The sequence below is a fragment of the Ziziphus jujuba genome, chromosome 1 (assembly GCF_031755915.1).
Source record: "Ziziphus jujuba cultivar Dongzao chromosome 1, ASM3175591v1".
NCBI lineage: Eukaryota > Viridiplantae > Streptophyta > Magnoliopsida > Rosales > Rhamnaceae > Ziziphus > Ziziphus jujuba.
The window spans coordinates 17,209,685-17,226,282 of NC_083379.1; the positions used below are offsets into that span (position 1 = coordinate 17,209,685).

Sequence of the window (16,598 nt, forward strand, 5' to 3'; positions counted from 1 at the left end):
TATAAGGAAGCAGCCATTCATTGAATAAACATCAAAAACAAAATTGATAAATATAAGAAGACAGCCTTTACCTTCAACCACCCCACCACCCAATAGAATAAAATAAAAATAAAAAGTAAACGAAAAAAAGATAAAATGAAAAGAAAAACAATATATATATATATATATATATATCACTGATAAACAGGATAGCAAACAGATCCAATTTGAATTTTGAAAGGTATTCTTTACCAAGAACATCGATTAACAGAATTATGAATATGTCTTTTAACTCTAGAATAAATGCATATAGCTCAACAATTGACATGGTCAATGTCCTGTCCTCTTTCCCTTACCCTCAGAAGGTGTTTCTAGTTTCTTACTCTTTGGGGATAGAGCCAACGAGGCATTTTGGTGTAGCATCTATTCAGTCTAACTATATACCATTTTTAAGTACTTAAGGCTTAATTTGGTATTTCTGTAGCTTCTAAGAAAATCAACTGTACCTATGCTAGAGAAATAATCAACTTTAGTAAACTACTATTCCATAATTATGCATGATTCAAAATCAAGTGTTCGATAAATAATAGTGTTTAATTGATATTAGGGTATATATAACAACTAAAATGTACATTATTTGTTTACTTGTAGTATTATATTTTTATTATTATAACATATATTACTAAATATCTAACACATTTTTTTAATCACAGGTATAGTAAATGTTGACTAATATTTTTTTAAAAGAACTATATTAGATGGGAAGAAAAATAAAAAATAAGAATGTTGATCATATGGTTGTTCCGTAGAATATGAATAGATCTAGATAAATATGATATTAACTTTTTAATAAGGGTTAAAATATGTATTTTAATTATGGATAATTAGAGAAGTTAAAATCAAAATCTCAAAAGCTAGTCTTTTGCTGCTTTTTAAAGACAGTTTTGAAAGAATATAAATTCCTATAAAATCATAATTCTTAAATTTTATAAACACTTAAAGTAGTTTTAGATCCTTTGATAATCAACTTTGGAGCTCCAAAATCAATCCCAAACAAATCTTAAGTACACGTTCTTTATGTTAACATATTCAAATTAGAACAAAAAACAAAAGAAGATGAAAAGAGTAAAGAATGCTAGGTTTTTTTTTATTGCAAAATTGTAATATAAATAACAATATAAAAATAGTTCATATAGGCTAATAAGTAAAGTAAAACACTAAACTACTCTTGCTAAATTGATAAGAATGCTAAATATTGTAAACTTTAATACCCCCTTCAAACTCATGATGAGATAGCAAGAAGTATCAAGACTCTTCCAATCAAAAAAATGAAGTAGAATGGTGGGCAACTTCGCAAACAAGCCTATAGTTTGTAAGGATGAGAAATAAAAGGCAAAGAAATAGTGTCATTCTAAAAGTGATAACAAGTTAAATAACAATCAATTTCGATGTGCTTTGGTTGTTGATGAAAGACTGAATTATAAGCAATATAAATAGCAATTGTGTTGTCACACACATAGGAGTGGGATGAAAAGGAAAAAACCCATATTAGCAAGTAACAATCATAACTAAACAATCTCAATGGTAATGGATGCTATAACACGATATTTAGCTTCTACAAAAGTTCTTCAAAAAATTGTTTTCTTTTTTTTACTTTTTCTAGAAATTAGAGAGTAACCCAAAAAAATACAAAAGCCAGTGATAGACTTTTGATCAACAAGATCACTAACCTAATCAACATCAAAGTTTGCATGCATTTTTAAAGATGAAGTTGATGAAAGTAATAGACTTTGAAAGAGAGTGTGTGATAACCAGTAAGGACGAGTGCCAGAGACCTTAGCAGGCTACCTAGTACCCAATCCCACATCATCCAAGTGTGGATAAAGAGATGGTTTAAATGTAATAGTAGTCACTCTCATCATGCCGAAGTTTTTTCAGAGCAGTTAGCTTCAAGGTTCTAAAGAACTTCACTTTAAGCATACTCAAATGGGACTAATTTAAGGATGGGTGATCTCTTGGGAAGCTCTGAACAAAAAATCATATACCAAGTGCAATGGCTAAACCAGGGATAATATTGATAAAGCGTGACATATCTACCAATGGAGGTAGGGTGTTACAAATGGTATTAGAACCAAAAGTGTGTCAGGAGGATGTTGAACCTCAAAAGGGGGTGGATTGTGACAACTAGTATGGGCAGATGCAAGAGGCATTAATAGAGTGCCTAGTGTCTAATGGCCACATCATTCAAGTGTCGATCAAAGAATGTTTCAAATATAACGATATTCACCCTCAAAAAGTGAGGCATTTTCAGAGCAGTTAGCTTCAAAGTTCAAAAGGACTTTAAAATTAAGCATGTCAGGCGAGAGTGTATAAGGATGATAATCTCCTAGGAAGCTTTGAATAAAAATTGCATACCAAATGTGGTGGCTAAATACCAAGTGTGGTGCCTAAATTGTGGAAAATATTGGTAGAGAATGACATATTTGCTAGTGAAGGTAGGATGTTACAAATTGCCATAAAGATATTGCAAAATATGATCATTAGCCTAATGACTATAATAAGACAAGTAACAAACTGTTAAAACTATGTGAATAAGTTATGCAATACCTGGATGAGTAATATTGAGATATATATTGTGAACAAGCTATGCAATATCTAGATGAGTCATAGTGAGATATACCAAGTTGTCAACAATAGTTTGATATAAAGGAGAATCTATTAAAGGAATACCATTAGAAAAAAGAATATCAAACATTTGAATTTTTAATCAAATTTGATTAGAGTTTATGGGATTGATCGAATGGTCCCACATTTGACTTTTTGGCAAAGCTAGAGTTTTGTTTTCATCAGGGCATCATCATAAAGGGCATATCATCATGAGTTCATAGACTAGTAGCATGTCAAAATTGGAGTTGAAGTAAGAAAGTTATAGTCAAATCAAGGTGAAGTCCAGATTGATCAAGCGAGACAGAGGTTAACCTTTTTTCTATATAAATTATGGAATTGACTTTTGTACCATGGTATAGTGCTCACTGATATGAGTTCGTAAACTAGCAGCACACTTTATTTGGACTCTATAGTTGAAAAGTTATGAATCTGCAAAGCTGCAATTATTTTTTTGGGACTGACTTTACTGGAAATTCGTATCCAAAAATGTGTAAAGGAATATTTAAAAATATCTCTTAAGGGTGCCATGTGTTAACAATATGTAGGTGACAAGTGGCCAGCCTTTTTTTCTTTTCATTTTCTTTATCTCTCTCTCTCTCTCTCTCTCTCTTTCCTCTCCCATGATGGATTGGTTTACTCTCTCAATCTCTCTCTCTCTCCCTAGGATTTAGCTATAATTGACCTTTTTTTGACCACCTAACTTTGACATACGTAGGCCATAGTCAAAGCTTAAGCATTGACTACCGCGACTGTAAAATTTCATGGCCAACCACCATCGAACCTGCCCAAATCAGGTTAGGTGCATGCCTTTGAATTTCGACTATTTAGCCATTTTTCGACAGACATTACCCGACCCATACCTCTATCCCCCCTATTTTGAACCCCCTGACTCCAAATATGGCTCCATTCTTCCAAATTCCAAACTGTTTGAAAGATACAATAATTTGAAATTTGGCCTCAACTTTCTGATCATGTTTTGATCACCGTCAAGGAGTTTGGTTCCTTTAAACTACGTATCCTCAAACCTTGTCTTATAAGTTTTCATTTGGTATAACATTTGCCAAATTATGGATGAGTATTTAAAATATTACCATTTTGAGCAAATTTTTACGATTATTGTAAAATTGGTCTGTGTTGGAAATTTCACCTAGGATTTCTTATTACATTAATGTTCCCAATTATTAATATAAGTAAATGAAATATTTAATTTTATTAAATTAGGTATAAATAGAAAAAATCTATTTTTTGGCAATAGGCCATTTAGGGTCACTGTATAGCTGGACTACCCCTGGAGTCCAATTTTGAAAATCTGACGTAGTAAAAGTAATTTTATAACACTTAGGGCATTATAATATTTTGGAGTAAATTATTGTTATCTAAATAATATTTATGATATATATTAAGCACTCGAACAGAACTTGCAGCTAACCTTGCACTAGAGCAAGGATGAGGAAACATCATTATTGTGAGTGGTATTTTATAAATTTTTAAAAGATTTAGATGCTTATGTTTAATTAAAATAATTTCATTCATTGATAGATTTTTTTTAAATGCTGATCCATAGTTTTATGCAATTTAAATTATTGGTTTTTGCTTAATTAAATTATCCTATTATTTACTTATATATGTATTTATAGACTTGAGAGATTTATACTGTCAGGGGAGTATTTTAATATGTTATGGTTTTTTATGCCCACTTTATTAAAGTGCGATGATGGAAATTTGTGTTCGTATTAAAAAAATGTGTAAATATATTTTAATATATTTTTATAAGTATATTTAGCATGTATGATAGTGATTATTTTATGAGTTTTGATTGAAAGTGATTTCATGTTCTTCCTAAAGTAAATCAGGCATAATTAAATGCTAAATTATGTATATGTGTGTATATACGTAAGTCATATAAATATGAGCGGTATGCCATTTTCTAAATTATGTTTAAGTTGTGAAAATGTTTACCATAAATTTTAGATTTGGTAAAGAAATTATATTATTAGAACATATTCCTTTATATATGTATATATATACATATGTGTAAATGAATAAATACATGCATATGATTTTGTAAGATTATTTGTTTATTATTAATTGATTTATTTGTTTATGTTGATTTAAAAGAATTGAGAGTTATAAAAATATTTAATATTAAGATGATTTTAATGTGGTATATTTTCTTAAAATTATATTTCGGTTTCCAAAATTTTATAATTGGTTATTGATTTTTGGATAATACTTTAACAGATAGAGTTACGTTTGATTTTATGAAATATATAAAATTATTCATTATGTTTAATTCTTATTAATTTTTATTTGTTTATTATTTACATATATATATATATATGTGTGTGTGTGTGTGTGTGTGTGTGTATTTTTATTTATTTATTTAAAACATATATTTATGATTTTAAAATGTAACTATGAAAAGTTGATGTTATCATATTTGTATATTTATATGTGATTATATGGTTTATAGATGTACCATATAGTACTGGTGTTCTCAATATATATGTAATTGATTTCAGTATTTAGGTAATATATACATAGTTATCCTTTGTGCGCTGTGGCGAGTGATGATAGATAAATATTTTGCAGCAATGGTAATAGCCACCCTTCCCATAACCAAAAGTTGACAAGTTATATTTGGCCATCATATGGTAGCTAAGGTGAGCAAGGATATGTAGATATTTTGTAGTGATGACACATTAGCTACTCTCCCCTTAGTTATAGAATGATAGGTTATCTAGCAACGATGCCTTTGGAATGCTAAAGGAGTTGCATTCATGTTTCTCAGGTGTTTGGAATGCTAAACGTTACTTGACAACACTGGTATATTGTATTGTGTACTGGGTGTCTTTTCAATATATTTTGTAATTAACTATACCATACAGTATTATGGTAATGACCCTGTTGTATCCACAAATGATTGGATGTAGATTATTCCTATGAGTGATCTATTATTATATTTTTACTGCCTATGAAATTAGCGGGTTGGATGGCCATCATAGTCAAACACCCTTGACTATACTACTGCTAGTAGTATATCTATGAGCAATTGATATTTTGAGACTATGCACTAGTATATCATATGATACATCAATGAGGAAGTTTGCATAGTACCTGTGTTAGAACCCATTCAGGATCTTTTTCTAGAATCCTAGATAAACCCTGATTTCGAGGGAGATCCTACCGGACTATCTTACAAAAAATTTGGCAGCATCCCCCCTAAGGGTAGAGCATGCCCTAAGAATTTTCTGCATGAAAATACACTTCTATATAGTACCACCCTGTTCCTTCCACCTTACTAGAATATATTACAGAAAATTTTTGTACTTCTATATATATATATGTATAAATATAAAATAGTACACATATATAGGAGAGAGAATAATTTAATAAAATACAAATACTATACCTGGCAATTCGGGTTCGTGGGTCGTATTCGTGTCAACCCGTTTAATAATCGTGTCAAAAATGCCTAACCTGAACACGATCCATTTATTAATCGTGTCAGGTATCCAAAACACTAACCCGACCTGTTTATAAACAGGCCAACACGACACGACCCGTTTAACACGATTATTTTAACGGGTCGTGTTGATCTATTAATCCGTTAACCTGAAATTGACCTATTAATCCGAAAATTAACCTATTAACCTGTTAACCCGAAAATTGACCTATTAACCCGAAAACTAATCGATTAACCCGTTAACCCGAAAATTAACCTATTAACCCGAAAACTAACCTATTTATTAAAATAACTTATTTAAAATGCCAAAAATTATAATTCACAATACATAAGTCTTAATATGTGCTAAAAAAGACAAATTCAATACACCAACATAAAATTTAATGTCCTAATAATAGTAAAACACCAATACAAAATAAAATAAATGGTATCAAATTGTTATCATAATACATATAAAACCAAAGGAAAAAGGACATAACTATCATTATGCTCCAAATTTATTTATCGATGTCCAGATTCCAAACCAAATATGTCGATTTTTGGTGCTCAACAATCCAGCCTGGGATCATAATATCAAAATAAATAAATAAAAAAATCAATTAAATATAATACAAAAGTTAAAATGTTAAAATAAAATAAAATAAAATAAATAAATTTTAACATTGATATTACCTTATGCTTGAGTATTAGCATAATTAGAGCATTGACTTGAAGATTCTTCTTTATTGATATCACAGCTCAAAACATCTTCAGTAAGATCACGAGTGTCTCTTTTCACACAATTTTTCAAATGACGCACCAAATTTCCCGTTCCATATTTACTATCACAAAGATAAATGGTACCACAATCTTTACATTTACATTTTTGCTTACCATCAACATCCAAAGGAAGCACATCAAAGTAAGACCAAACCTTTGAAGTGAGTTTTCTCTTGCGTTTCACTTTATGCCCACTTGTGACTCCCTCCATAGGACTTGCAACATCTTCTAAATTAATAGGCATTTCAAAGCTACTTGATTCAAGATTTATTTGAAGTCCATCCATGTTTATCTACATGTTTTCAAACCAAAAAAAATTATATATTAAAATAAAATATTATAACAACCTTATAATAAACATGTATATAATTTTTTGTTTCCAAATCACAAAGCAAAATATATTCACACATATGCACATATATAATTTTTTCATTTCCCAAGCTATAAGAGGTACAAGATGGCTAAATATCTATGCAATCTTCCAAATTAGTACTTCCAGGTTCCAACAATGACAATTTAGCTAATATGCATTGTCATTTCTTATTTGAGTCATCAACATTTTTTAAAGTTAAAATTTGTCTAATTCTTCCCTTTTTAATCTATACACTACTCAAGCATATGAAGTAAAATACAATATAAAATGTATTCTAAACTACAAAATAAAAATGAAGCAAGAGAAAATGAGAAATACCACAAAAATGAAGAGGATCGAGAGTATTAACAAATTTCTAGCCATTCACCTAGGTTAAGAAGATGTATTATTATAATTATGTATTTATGCATGTTTCTGATAACAGGTATGCCTGTCCATACAGAATCATTAGGTTATATAAGCATACTTTGCATTTTAAACACTAACAAACTAGGCAAAAAAAATCACTGCCATCATATTCTATAAAATTCTATAAATTGCATGCGAAAAGAAATTAAAAACATACCATCTTCTACATCCAATCCGTCCAGTTCCATCATCCAGAGTGAAATTGACGTCAGTGTTTCTTTCAGTCTTGTTAAACACCATTCCAACCAAAGTAACCTAAAAGCAACCATATACAAAATCCCAGTTAGGAATGCAACCATAACAAACAAACAAAGAGCCATATGTTAACCAAATCTAGTTTCTTATGTTGATATCACAATATTTGTGCATTGATCTCTAAGCAAATGCCGATGGAATTTTACATTGGAAATGTCAACACCGTTGATCTCGAAATTTGATTTTTCGTCGCCAGATTGATAAGCCTCGCTTATCTGCTTCACCGTCACGGGAACCAGGCCATGAGTTTCGCGACTCTACAAGAACAACGAAAACATTAATAAACCACAGAAAACCCCTAGTTTGCGATTAAAACAGAAGAATTTTTTTTTTTTTCAGAACTCATTCGCAGAAGCCAAACACCGAAATGGGTCTTAAACAACAAAAGCCACCAAAAACCCAAAAAACTCACCAGTTGTACTCATAAGATTCTCACTCACGGCAATCGATTTCATCTATTTTTTTCCCCTTTAGACTCGTTTCGAACTAAAAATCAGATGGTATAAGACACCATCACAGTCCCTTTCTCATTTCTACCATTTTCAGAGACTATAAGTTTCCGAGAAGCCAAACAAGAGGTCAAAGAAGGGAGAAGATGAGGGGTTTACCTTTGCAGCAGAAGGGGTGGAATCGGTGAGCTGAGATGACATAAATCCACCCCCAGAAAATGCATTGGTGGCGTCGAATTGGCTCGCGGAGAACATCTCTAATCTGATAGATATCCCCAAGATCTATCGCTCTTTTTGGGTGGAGATTTTGATTTTAATTTGGGGATGAGCGGCCGTAGCAGATTTGATTTTATAGCCCCTCGCTTCGAACACTAAACGACTCACTGTTCTCCTTTGTTCTTAGAGAAGAAGCAGGAGGTAGAGGAAGGAGGCTTTGATGGCTGATGGAGATTGGAGATGAGGCTGGCTGGTGAGGCAGAAAGAAGAAGCAGGGGTAGAGGAAGGAGGCTTTTATGGCTTATGGAGATTGGAGATGGGGCTGGCTGGTGTGGTCTGTGGTGGCTGCGTTGTGTGCTGGAGAATAAGATGCAAAATTGAAAAATAGGGCTTGACTCTCGACTTTTGAGTTTTAGATCTGAATTTTTTTTTTTGTTTTATTAAAAATATATTTTTTGTTTTTAAAAAATTAATAATAGAAAATTATTTGTATAAAATTTTTAATTTCTAATATTTTTTAATTATTAAATATTATATTAGTAAAAAAATATTAATTTAATATTAAATTTAAATGGGTTGTAATAGATGTATAATCGTGTCGGGTTGAAACTGATCCGTTTAATAAATGGGTCGTAACGGGTCAATTTCGAGTTAAACAGGTCAACCCGAAAATGACACGATTAATAATCGTGTTAAACGGGTTGACCCGATTATGACCCGAACCCATTTATAATAAACTCAAACCCATTTATTCCGTGTCGTTTTCGAGTCGTGTCACCGTGTCATGACCTAATTTGCCAGGTCTAACAAATACCTTTATATTTCGTGTCCACCCATGCCACCCACTTAGTACAATTCTTCATTTCTATTCCGCTTTATGAATATACCAAATGCATAAATAGAAGAAAAGGTAACAAAACAATAACACCAACAACAATAATAATAATAATAATAACAATGATAATAATAGTTTTAGTACAACTTGCCCAAAGGCTACCATTTCTGTCTGAAGGCTACCACTTGTCCAATGGCTATCGTTCTTACCCATAGGCTTTGACACTTATCCAAAGGCTACCATATGATAATAACGATAATGATGATGATAATAATAACAATAATAAAAAATGATAATAACAATAAAAATAATAATGATAGAAATAATAATACTAATAATGATAATAATAATAATGATAGCAATAATGAGTAAATAAATAAATAATAAAAACAATAATAGTAACAATACTAAGAACAATAAAAATAATAATTACACTAATTAATAATAACGGCTACAATAATAATTAACAAAAATATCAATGATAAATAAAAATATTAAAAATAGTGACAATAAATAATAATAATAATAATATTAATGAAAATAAAAATAAAAATAATCATAATAAATAATAAAAACAAATAAAATAATAATAATAATAACAATAACGATATTAACAATAATAATAATGATAATAATAATAATAATAAATAAATAAATAAATAACAATAACAATAATAATAATAATAATAATAATAATAATAATAATAAAGGCAATAAAGATAATATTAGAAAATCAAATCATGAATAGATAAGATAATATATAGTAAAATAAAATTTTAAAATTCATAAATATACTATGAAATATGCACACTCGTATCGAAGGTACATACGATATCATATAATATGTTACGTGATCCATGGTATCAATTATCGTCGGTACCCTACTACTAATACAATTCGGGGTGGTTGCCTATAATGGCCATCCAATTCCCTGGACTCGTAGGCAACATAGTTACGAGGCAAGCTATTCATGGACCGAGTCAAATCGCTACCTTCGTACGGTGTGGAACATACAAATATAACATAGTACATCTATATATATACTTATATATGAAAAAGATACTTAATGTACCATATGATATACCAGTGGTGCCAGACAGTACTTGGCATCGCGCATACTATCTGATGAGGTGGTTAAAGAGAGAACCTACAAATGGTCACCTTGGCATCCCAACGTAACAACCATCATTTTGGACATGAAAGGGGTCGGCTGATGCTCATTGTATAATACTTGCTGACCCTCAGGTCCATGACACCTGCAGGAAGACCCTATATACTTGCCTGCTAACAATAGATACAGTATAGAATGCTGGCATTGTATGGTGCATCTAAAACTATAACAACCTGACGCACCATACTATATACCAGTGGTGTCAAGAGGTACCCAGTGTGCCAAGTACCACTCTTGGGAGGTTAAAGAGAGAACTTGTAAACGGTCGCCTTGGCATTCCAACGGTGCTGATGCTATCAACAGTCATCTTGGCTATGGAAGGTGGTAGCTAATGCTCACTATGCATTATACCTGCCTACCCTTAAGTCCATGGCATCTCACAGGACAACCATACGAACTTGCACGCTAATTAACAATATAATACAGAACACTAGTACTGTATGGTACATCTAAAAATTATAAAAATTTTATAATATTATAAGTATCAAAATTCAATAAAATACCATCAAGTTTGTACATTTTTATTGAATCCATAATATTGCATATTTCCTTTTAAACTATTGCGGATTTTACAAAATTAATCATTACCAAAATAATGACCGATTTCACAAATATATAAATACACAAATATATTTTATACACTAATAATTATTATTTTTCTTAAAGCCTTAAAGTTTATGTATGCAAAATTTACATTTGATCATATCCAATTTACATACAACTAAATTTCACACAATCTATTTTATTATGCAAAATAGTTATAATAGTAAAATTTAACAATAATTACAACAATAAATAATCACATAAATAATTTCTTCAAAATCACATAATGAACTTTACATAATAAATATATTTAAGTCACATAAAAGTAACACATTAAAATCAAATAACAATTTTCTTAATTTTTAAAACATACATAATATTTTCCAAAATGTTAAATAACATAAAATATACAGCCACACACACATAAACATATGTACAACTTTTTAGCAAGTATGTACACATTCATATATATATATATATATACATATATACATTCACACATATATTCACATGTATATTTTCATACATTTAAATATATACACAAAAACATTTAACAAGCATATTTTAATGAGTATAAATGTTCACATAAATATATTTTCATGTATCTATTCAGAAGCACTCCACAAAAATACATTTAAAAGATTATATACATGTATACATTCATACACTGTCAATATATATATATATATATATATTCATTTTCACAAACACACACACACACACACACACATATATATATACAAAATATATCTAATTCCAAACCTATAAGCATGTGTACATTTAAACACATATACATGTTCAATTTTTCAATTTTTCACATTTAATTTAATAATTTATTCAAAAACAACAACTTTTCAAATACACATCCATAATTCAGTAACAAGGTATCAATAGAAAGCTAAAGAAATGGGAAATACAATTCTAACCTTTGATTAGCTTGAAACTGTCGACGGTGGCCCAAATCCTGTCGGAAGTCGTTGCCAACTTGCCCCCTTTGTACACCATAAACAAGCTTGAATTGGAGCAAACGAAGGCCACCGTCAGCTTCCAAGCTTATTTTCCAGTGTATCGGTGGCTTCCCCGACGATCGGAGCACACCTTGGTGAAATTGATGTGATGGGTTGTCGGATGGTAGGCATGCAACATTGGCACGCTGGAGCATGGCGAATTGGCTGGAGAAAGGAAATGGCTGCCGCCAACTTCCATTGCCCTATCTAGGCATGTTGCGAGAGGCTGGCCATCAAATTTGGTGGTCAAGCTCGCGGCGACTAGGCTACCTAGATGGCTGGCACATGTAACTCAAGGGTGGCAAAAAATTAATCAATTTTCGCCAACTCATGAGGGGAAAGGGGGAGAGAGAGAAAGAGAGACAGTTTGGGGGGGGGGGGGGGTGAGGAGAGAGAAGGGAAAGGAAAGAAGAAAAAAGAGGGGGAGTCCACGTGGCACTCATGGATTGGTGACACATGGCATCTCTTGGATATTTTTCAAAATTCCTCCACATGTTCATAATACTGCCTGGAAATGTTGGTCCCGACTTTAAAGATCCATATCTTTTCAAATATAAGTCCAAATTCAGCATGCCACTAGTCTACGAATTCATAGTAATGAGCACTATCACATAGTACATGAGTCAATGTCAAAATCCATATAAAGAAAAAGTCAACTCCAGAGCTCATCGATTAGATTGAATCGCATCTTGTTTTGACCATAACTTTTTACTCTTAGCTTTGATTTTAGCATGCTTGATCAATCTCGGTCAATCTAGGTCAAACTTGATCAAAAATTTGAATTCGGGCATTTTCTCGGGTTGGGATGTTACAACCTGTAATCAAAATCTACCTTAGTACTCGGGCAACTATTTCAGCCTTTGGACAAGTGTATTAACGTATATGCATGTTATTCAAAACCTTTGAAGAACTGTATATATATTCATAATTATGTATATAAAAAATATAGATATTGGTTTTATATAAAGGTGATGTTATTGGAATTATTGTTGTGGCCTCTATTATTCAATTTAAAGTATTATTTTGACATGTTTATTTTAATTATTTTAATAAAAATATCTTACAATTTAATGTTTCTTAATGGCATAAACTCGTATTTTTATATTTCTTGGATTTTGAGATGGGGGTTATATGGTTTAAAGTCAGGGACCAAGGTTGTTTTCATTTTGTTGTTGTTGTTGTTGTTGTTATTATTATTATTATTATTATTATGAAGAATCTTGTTATGGTTGCACTCCCCATTGCTAGATATATTGTGGATTTGGGATGATCTGTATTATTATTACTATCTTTTTATTTGTATTTATATGCTGGTATATTTATGAAGTATTGTAAAATTTATGGAACTATAGTAAGTGGGAAGTGTGAGCGGCTATGAGTTTACTAAACTGTGTTTCCATGTTGAGTCAAAACTTGAGGAAGAGTAAGGGTCATCTTAAGGTTTTGGTGGGAACTCCAAAAGGGGCCTTGACACATAAAAGAATATTTATAATTTATTATTTTTATTTTTATGTTATTGTTATCAAAGTCATGCAAATTTGTGAAAATTTATAGTAAGAGGTAATAAGGCAGATATATACTGATACAAACCTAGAACGACTAGCGCCTAAACCCGTATTATATTAGTCCGAATCTAATTATGTTTAAGTTCTAATGGTCACCTTGACCCCTAACCAACCTGTGATTAGAAACCTTGGTATATAATGAAGACATCACAATAGGTGATCGATATCATATTGATAACTCAAACTAAAACACTCATTCACTAATGGTGTTTTAGGTGTTCAAAAGAACAAAGAGAAATTCAATCTCATAAAATAAATTTTGAATATTATTAATGGTGTGTTCTTCCTCAAAAAACAAGGCCTTTTATAGGCTAAGAGAAAACAAAATAAAACCCTAAAACAAAAAAGGAAAAACCGGCCATACATGTGGTTTCCTATAGTGGCCAAATTTCTCACTCCTTTCCTAATCTAATTTTGATTAATTAATTCTTTTATTTTGAATTAGGAATTAATTAATTTACAATGAAAATATTAAAATAACAACTTTCCTAAATTTATTTGTCCAGCAAATAAATTAAAAAAATCCAAAAAGTAATGGTAATTTCCTAAAACAAAAAGTAGAATTAAATTAGGGAACTAAAATACTAGCTTTTTGACTAAGATGACTTTGACCAATCTTTGACAAATTTAAGCTCCAAATCAGCTTCAATACACTTTTTAGGATGCAAAATAAGCTTATTATGGAGTTCCACAAGTTTCCCTTGCTTGGAGGAAAGAGAAAAAGACAACTTAGCAAAATACAGTAAAACCAGCATAAAATACAGTAATTTTCAGCCAAATTTTGAAGCTATCCATACAAGTCCGTACAATTTGGTTTTACTTATGCCTTGAAATTTTTCCATGACCTATTAGTGATATTTATTGAATCCATAAATATTTGGAACCAATTCATGCTACCCGGACTCCGAAAATGTACTAAAACAGCTACCCGGGCCCGTATTGGCTTCCACCACTTGTATGCTCAATACAGGTCTTGGGTCTTCAAGTATGGACAAGTCCTCTTGAGAATGAACTCCCTAGATAAATGCAGCAAGGTTGTCCCTAAATCACTTAGCTTGAGCCTTAGTGATCGGCCCGGTCTTCATCCATATCGGGTCGGCACCCTAGTGGGTTGTCGGTTGTGCGGGCACGGGCAGATTCGTATCATTCCCCTCCTCTAGAAAAGTAATTGCTCTCAAATCAAAGTCATCACCTGCAGCAAAAGGAGATAAATCAGCAACATTAAATGTGGCAATAACATTATACTCACCTACTAAATCAAGTTTGTAGGCATTAATCCGCTCCAAAACTTGAGAAGGTCCATCCACACGTGGCAAAAGCTTTGACTTTCTTTGTTTTGGAAACGTCTCCTTTAATAAGTCCAACCAAACCAAATCTCATAGGTCAAACACTATCAGAAAAAAATCTAGAAATACGCGCTCACCATGGCAAAAATTACACTTTTTAAAGTTAGCAAATAATCTCTTCCAAATTTTCATATTTCCACAAAGTAAAGCTCTCAACAATGCAGATAAAGTTCTATACAACAAAATATGTTTAAATAAGCATCTTTATCCATCATGACCAGAAATGATTTCTTACTCAAAATTACTTTATTAGCATCACCAAAATTAAGATAAAAATTTTTATTTTTCCTTTCTTTCCTTTCTTTTTCTTTCACACTCATGGATTCAATGGCTTTTACATCACTCTCGGCTTTTGCATCAAATTTCTCACTCTCGATTTTGTTAAAAATTTTCCACTCAACCTGGGTTTTAGAGGACTTACCTTGGATAGCAAGCTCACCTTTTCCCTCTTGAATGGATGGCGGAACCGTTGGAGCCATACTAGCATTCTCCTTGAGCATCTCGGCTTCCCTCCTTTGTTGTATTTGTATTTGATCTTTGTACACCTCTTTAAGAGTTAATGCCTCCAACTTGACATTTTTACCTCTAAATCTAAAAACAATACTATTCTCTCTGCCATAATGGATAGCATCTCTATCAAATTACCAAGGTCTACCAAGTAAAATATGTCCCACATGCATAGGCACAACATCACACAAAACCACATTCACATATTTATAAATTCTAAATTTTACTTTGGCTTGTTTATTTACTTTCATCTCATCACTATCATTAAGGCATTGTAATCTATAAGATTCAGGATGTTTAATTGTTTTCAAGCCTAGTTTATCTACCACAAGATTACTAATTACATTGATACAACTTCCACTATCAATAATCATGCTACAAATCTTACCTTGGATCTCACATCGGGTGTGGAAGATGTTCTATCTTTGAATTTCATCGTCATCTTTGTATGGAGCCAGCACTCTCCTAGAAACCAAGCTTAATTCAGTATGGAAAGCATTCAAAGTTTCGGCCTCACCTTCAAGCTCTTCCTCCTCCTTTTGCTAGGTTTCATCACTACTTTCCTCATTTTTCGATTCTAGCTCACCATTACCCTTCAACACCATGATCCTTCTGACATTGGCTAGCAATGTTTCCTCATCCTTGGCACTTAAAACAAATAATTTCTCTTGATCTTGAAGGTTTAGGATCAGATTTTACCTCATTTTTATGTGCTTGGACAGATTTGGCTTTAGGCTCCCTTTTTGGCCGATTGATGCTTTCTTCTCCCACCTTCGACTTTGGCTTGCTTTCATAGGTGGGATTGTTTCTCCAACCACTTGGGATTGATCTTCCGCTATTGATCTTCCGCTATTGAATTGATGCTCCAATTTAATAACCACATGCAACATCTCCTACAATTCCACATATTGTTGTAATTATAGTTGATTGGCTATCTCACGATTCAAAACCACCAAGGAACTTTGCCATAGTTGCTTCTCTATCCTCATGCATATTTAACCTCATCATAAGCATCTTTATCTCCTTATAATAATCCTCCATAGACCTACATC

At 31.8% G+C, this 16,598-nt stretch overlaps 1 protein-coding gene and 1 long non-coding RNA gene across 2 annotated transcripts; both read right to left on the minus strand.

Annotated features, from left to right (window-relative positions):
* Positions 1-6,455: 6,455 nt before the first annotated feature.
* On the minus strand, positions 6,456-7,355 carry LOC132799563 (uncharacterized). The gene is made up of 2 exons (XR_009634315.1): positions 6,785-7,355; positions 6,456-6,671 (listed from the first exon to the last, which is right to left on the minus strand). It is a non-coding gene; the product is annotated as an uncharacterized LOC132799563 (long non-coding RNA).
* Positions 7,356-7,748: 393 nt separating this feature from the next.
* On the minus strand, positions 7,749-8,740 carry LOC132799562 (replication protein A 32 kDa subunit A-like). Its single transcript, XM_060811727.1, has 3 exons — positions 8,516-8,740; positions 8,054-8,164; positions 7,749-7,907 (listed from the first exon to the last, which is right to left on the minus strand). Exons 1-3 carry the CDS (start codon positions 8,609-8,611, stop codon positions 7,764-7,766), a joined length of 351 nt encoding a protein of 116 aa, XP_060667710.1. The 5' UTR covers positions 8,612-8,740; the 3' UTR covers positions 7,749-7,763.
* Positions 8,741-16,598: the final 7,858 nt, after the last annotated feature.

Coding starts and splice junctions, on each gene's coding strand:
- LOC132799562 (XM_060811727.1), bottom strand. CDS start 8,611: ATGTTCTCCGCGAGCCAATTCGACGCCACCAATGCATTTTCTGGGGGT. Junction 8,165..8,515: donor CCACCCCTTCTGCTGCAAAG/GTAAACCCCTCA, acceptor TTGTTCTTGTAG/AGTCGCGAAACTCATGGCCT. Junction 7,908..8,053: donor ACGGTGTTGACATTTCCAAT/GTAAAATTCCAT, acceptor GGTTGCTTTTAG/GTTACTTTGGTTGGAATGGT.